General features: G+C 41.2%; 1 protein-coding gene across 1 annotated transcript in view; it reads left to right on the top strand.

Moving 5' to 3' along the window:
* Positions 1 to 6,000, top strand: part of LOC129691521 (zinc finger protein 160-like) — a 30,836-nt gene continuing 24,836 nt past the window's right edge. The window contains 1 exon segment of the mRNA XM_055627687.1: positions 1 to 169. Within this exon segment, the coding sequence (XP_055483662.1) occupies positions 1 to 169 (169 nt within the window).

Here is a 6,000-nt window from a genome sequence, read left to right as displayed (position 1 = left end):
ATGGTGATCAGGGATTATTTGCTCAAAGGTGTATCAAAGGCTTCTGATAGCACCAGCTTAGATTTTCGTAGATTGTGCCCTATGACAGCCATCTGTGAAAATAATGCCAAATGTAGAGGACACAGCAGAGTACCCACATTCTACTGGTATAAGTGGAATGAGCCTACAAGTAAGGGAAATGGAATAGAGGAAAGAGAGATAGGGATGCAAGTATTTCACTGCATAGATGTCTTTTTACTGGGCATGTGAACCTGGGCTTGATCATTGGCTTAAGAAAAAAGCAAAGATTTTTGAAAAGAAGGGTGATATGTAAGATGTGGATGAGAAGCAGACTTCAAGATGTGTCTTATTTATCTTCTGAGCATTGTAGTCATTTCAACTGCAGGAGGCTGAAGCTCTGCATGTCTGATTTGAAGCATTTGTACCATGACTTTTGGAACCTATGGGCTGAAATCCATGAAGGAGACTGATTACCACTGGTCATGAGGCAGTGAAGTTTTGTCTACACTGTGGAGTGAAGAAATGTTTGAAGGTGTTAGCTGATATCAAACTAACTGAGGGCAAGTTCAATGCATGTGCCACATACTTGTTGCAGTGGGCCCAGCAGAGAAAATATTTCACTTATTTTGCTGTAAGAAGCTGCAGATTTGGGCATCATCTGTCCTCCTATCTCTATGAAGATGTCATTGACATCTTCAAATTGTGAGATCTAGGCTATTTTCTGGGTACAGCTGAAATGGTGGTGGCTGGAAGATATGGCACTCCTTGGACCTTATCTGTGGCAGATGATAAATCTTTATACATCCATGTTTGAGGGAGTCAGGAAGCTCTTCAGTTTTGCTGTTTCTGCAGAGCTGGAAGAGAAGATGATAAACACATTGTTATCTCAGTTCCCCAAACTCCACTGTCTCTGGCATCTCTCTGTAAATAATATCTACTTTCTAAAAGGACATCTGAAAATATGGCTGAGGTAAGGAAGGATGGAGAAGGTCTGCCAGACCATAGAAAACCCATATCTTGCATTGAAGGTTAGGAGTCCTTGATGGTCTGGCTACTGCGACCCTAGCAGTGGTAGACGAAGAGCATATCTAAGAAGTTGACATCTGTGCTTAGATATGTGTGAACAGGAACTAGTATGCCTCTAATTACTCACATAAGAAAGGTTGTTTTGAGTCCAGAAAGGAGCTGATTAGATGGGGAATGTGTGACACACTGGGTTGAAGTTGGGCAAATGGGGCATGAAAGTGTTGAGTAACAGAGGTCAGGGAACTCTCCAAGGACAGCCCTGAAAGGTTACAGAATCTAGTTTGGGGTAAGTAATTAGTTCTTACATGCACCATGATGGCCTGATATGACAATAGCTATGATTTTCTGCCATTCACTGGGTCAGGCCCATAGTGATACTGACAATCCTCAGACTAGAATGCCATGAATTGTGTAAGCAGATCACAAAAGTCATTTTCCTGGGGGTTAATCCTAATCATATGAATAGAGTAAATTTGGCATGAGTGTCATCTGCCTAGCTGTCATTTCCAGCAATCCTCTTCAACACCATTTTAATGAACTAATATCTTGGTCTCTCCCTAGGTGCCTAAAGAACTTTTTGAAGAACCTGTTCAGCACTCATTGCCAGCCCTCACTGTCAGAATTATCTGTATCATTGCCGGAATATTTGATCTGTACCTTATTTTTATGTGATCTGTACCTCAAGCCTATTGGGGTTCTTCTTGAGAGAGTCACAGGTACTCGGCAAACCCTGGAATTGGAGTAGTGTTGCACGCACGATTCTCAGTTCATTGCCCTGCTACTTGTCCAGAGCTATGCTCTCAGCTCATCAAGGTCAGTTTAAATGATGATGAACTCCCTTATCTCTGCAAGTCCTAAAGCAACCTCTGCACCACAAAGCCAACCTGAGCCGCAGAAGGTATACTTTATCCCTCTGGAGCGCTATGAACAACATGGACAGCACACTTATAGACAGATTTGACCCACTTTCTCTGGAGCTTCTGGATATTCTCATGGCCAAAAGTAGCCCAAGAAAAAAATCTTTTGCTACAGGCATCTGCTATAATTGCCAGTGCTGTGTCTTTGGCCTGGAGAAAAAGCTTTGCCTTTGCTGGTAGTAATTTGGGAAATGTTGCTTCTTGATACTGAGAAATGGAAGCCTTGTGTGGAGAGTGTGCAGTCTTGACATTTCTGATAGGAGGATGGACATATCAAGTACCTCAATCTATGAGACTCACAGGAAAGGCCAGGTGTTAGAGGTTGGTCTGATGCGTGTTACTGGCCCTCAAGGTCTGGGTTAAACCTATCCTTGTTGTATAAAACTGCCTAAGTCATTATATCTGACTGGTTGATTAAACAGCCTGTACCTGGGCAGGGCAGAATGGAGTAGGTGTGGCTAAGGTTCCTGGGCTTTTGAGGACAGGGGAATCAGAGGAGACAGATGGATGGAAAGTGAAGAGTAAGGAGGACACCATGATGGGTTAGTGTGGAGAAGGAACCACATGGGCCAGGAGAAAGGACTCCAATAATGGCATGAGAAGGCCCAGATGAAGAATAGAAACAAGTATATTGGCATTGTGGATGGAAGGTAGTCCAGATGAGGATGATTAAGGTGCATGGCATTGGATTGGGGCTGGGAGATGGATGGTGAGGTTATTGAGACAGGTAATAAGGCAATTATAAAATCTAACAGGTGTCTGTGTCTTATTATTTGTGATAGTAGGTTAGGTAATATCACTGAAATAATCATAGGGCTAATAATAAACTTTATATAGCCCAACACACTTTTTAAAATTTACTACAATAGCCAGATCTCTAACTAGTCCAAGGACGGATATTGACTCTGTGCAAATGTTTCAACCATTGCTTTTTTCTCTAGGGTGATTGTAGCTTGAGACTATTCTCCACAGAAACACCCTACCATGCTTAACTATATCCTCTATCCTGAGTGAAGCTTCAAAATGTTTCCCATAGAGACACACTACCTCCGATCCTGAGCCTGGGGGTGACTGGCTCTGGAGGAGTAGAAGGAGAGTTGTGGAACTTCTGTCAGCCTACTTGTTTTCCTGGGAGGACTGGCCCTTGGATTAGGAGGGACTGCCTGCTTGGTTTGGTGGCTGGGACAAAGCAAAGAATGGAGAAAAGGAGGTTAGAAGGAAATATCTGTTCGGTCCACACAGGATGGGAAGAGTTGTGCATGGAAGTCTGTCACATGTGTTCTGTTACAGAGCTGGGGCTGAGACTGGGGGATTGGATCTCGGGGAATGGATAGAGAATCCCATGTCTTCTGGTTCCACCACCATTTTCCATTACTAATCCCAACTCCCCTTTATTAATGCCAGCACATGCCCACATACCCACACTATGAACATAGTCTTTTTTTTTGCTGATAAATTTCGTCAGATTGCAGTTAGATAATCCATACACAGTCTTGAAGAAGGATGGTGACCTAGCTTCTCTATGGTTACTGGAGGAGGCAGCCAGCTACTGAGATACGGTCTGTGACCTCACCTCCCTTGAGACCTCCAATTACATTTTCACTTGCTGTAACAATGGTCTTGCAGGTGACAATTATTAAAAAAAAACAATTAGAAGTTTCATGCTAGTGTCTTATGAGAATACTAGACCATTTAAGAGACTCTCACAAATGGATTATTTCTGGACGTGAGTATATCTCACAGGGTGGGAACATGAAATACAGAGGTCTGACTGGCAGTGAACCATGTACTTTCCATCACATTTCATGAAGTAATATGTACTCCCCATTGTGTGTGTAATTATTATTTATTTCTAATGAATTTCATCTTCACCAAGGCTGTTAGAAACACAATGAAAAGGGACAAAACACGTTGGAAGGGTGTTCAAAGATAAATAACAGAAGGGAGAGCGTTGTGTTAAACCTCAACACTGGAAATTATTCAGTTCTTCTGCATGAATGCAAACCGGTTTACCTGGTCCTACCTGAATAATTTGGTGGGCCAATTCATAGCGAAATTCTGTAGTTGATGAGGTGGCTAAATGTTTGAAGAAGCTTGTCACCAAGCCCAGGTGAGTTCCATTCACATTCCATTGCAGTAGAAGGAGAGAATTTAATCCTCCACATTGTGATTTAACCACCTCAACATAATCATGCACAAACTAACCAAGCTCTAGTTTTTTTTTAAATAATAAAAATTAGTGTACAAATATACTTTACCAATATTGGTTTTTCCATAGTGACCAGAGTCATACAAATATGTCCATAGGAGAAATAGAAGATTCCTGGAGTCGCTCACAAAAATCACAGAATCCTATGGTTTACAGGTGAACCCTTGCACTTTGGGATGCATCAGATAATCTATTACCAGCCCTTAAGAGTAGCATGTGTTTGCTGCAGGTCTTTGGATCAGTTTTATAGATTTATATTTTTGACAGGGCAGGTGATGATCCTTATATTTGCAGTGATTATTTATTATTTATTTTTCTTTTAGTAATGAGTTTCATTATGGCTTCCGTCATGATTTTGTACTCTCTTTTCTAATCACCTTGTTTCTGACCTCTCTCCATTCCTCCCCCTCTCTCTCCCCCAAGGCTTGCTCTGAATTCACTGCGTACAATAGCTCAACTTGAACTACTGAGTCCCCTGCATTCACTGCCTTAGTGCTCAGAGCAAAATCATCTACTAATATACCTGATTTATGTAGTGAGGGAGATCAGAGTTCAACCACATTACAGTTAGGCAAGCATTTTACATCCCTAGATCCTTTTTATAATATTTTCATTAATATATATCATTTTATTCTATCATATTTGATCTCAGCTGTTTTTCTCACCCTTCTGTGGGTCTCTTCCTCTCCCTAAATAGTCTAAAACTAAAAATAATGAAAAATATGAAAAAAAAACCTACCACAAGACTCACACCTGTGCATATGCCAAAAAGATTTTCTGCTTTACAGCAGAGACAACTGTTTACTAAGTCATTGCTATTCTATTCACAATAGTTATAAAATAAAATAAAAGTAAGTGGGGATGGGGTCAGGGAGATAAGGCTGAAACGTTAGTCAGAAAGAGGGAATTATGAAAAAGCTATATTCAAGACTATCTCTTTAATGAAAACCACAATTGTATCATTGTGCTGGCAATTCCAGAAGCCATAGGTAACTAAACAAAACACTAGTCCTGGGCATGAGCTATGTTTCTAGCAATGTTGGTAACAGAGTACCCAACAGCTCTCTCAATATGGTTGATTGCCACAGCTGTTGCTGTCCACCAAATTTACATGGAAAGACATTCTTCAAGAAACCTCATGCCTTTACTACAGGATAAAAAATAAATTAACCTAGAATCGAGATGACATTGCTCACTGCTGGGTGTTTTCATATGACAAAAGGTGCTATGGAGGCTTCTGAGGGAGAAAATCTTCAACAATCATATCCAGCTGAGTAGGCTGAAAGCTATAATACTGACCTACCAACCAATTTGTTCCCATTGGTTCCATAGTTGCATGCCCCTTTGGGGATTAGCCAGCCATTTTCTCATAGGATTTATGAGAAATTAAATCTCATAGGATTTATGAGAAAATAAATCCGCTCAGATCTATAGTATGGAACTCATGCCTTTCACAGTAAACCTGCTTATAAGTTTATGTTTGAGCAGCACACAGCAAGTAACAGATTGATGGGAGGTGCAAGTAGATACAAAAATACTGTTTTGGAGAGAACATAGAGAAGTCACATCATCAAATCAGGTGCTTATAGCATCCAGCAGAAGGTACTGTAGAAGCCTTTCTTTTTTTTTTGAATTTTATTTTTTTCTTATCAGTTACATTTTATTAACTCTGTATCCCAGCCGTGTCCCGATCCCTCATTCTCTCCCAGTCCCTCCCTCCCTCCCTCATCTTCACCGTGCCCCTTTCCAAGTCCACTGATAGGGGGGACCTCCTCCCCATTCATCTGATCCTGTTTTATCAGGTATCTTCAGGACTGGCTGCAAAGCTCTCCTCTGTGGCCTAACAGG

The sequence above is a fragment of the Psammomys obesus genome, unplaced genomic scaffold (assembly GCF_907164565.1).
Source record: "Psammomys obesus unplaced genomic scaffold, mPsaObe1.curated_primary_1811, whole genome shotgun sequence".
Taxonomy (NCBI): Eukaryota; Metazoa; Chordata; class Mammalia; order Rodentia; family Muridae; genus Psammomys; species Psammomys obesus.
Note: the sequence above shows the minus strand (reverse complement) of the source record. Positions and strands in the feature narration are given on the sequence as shown.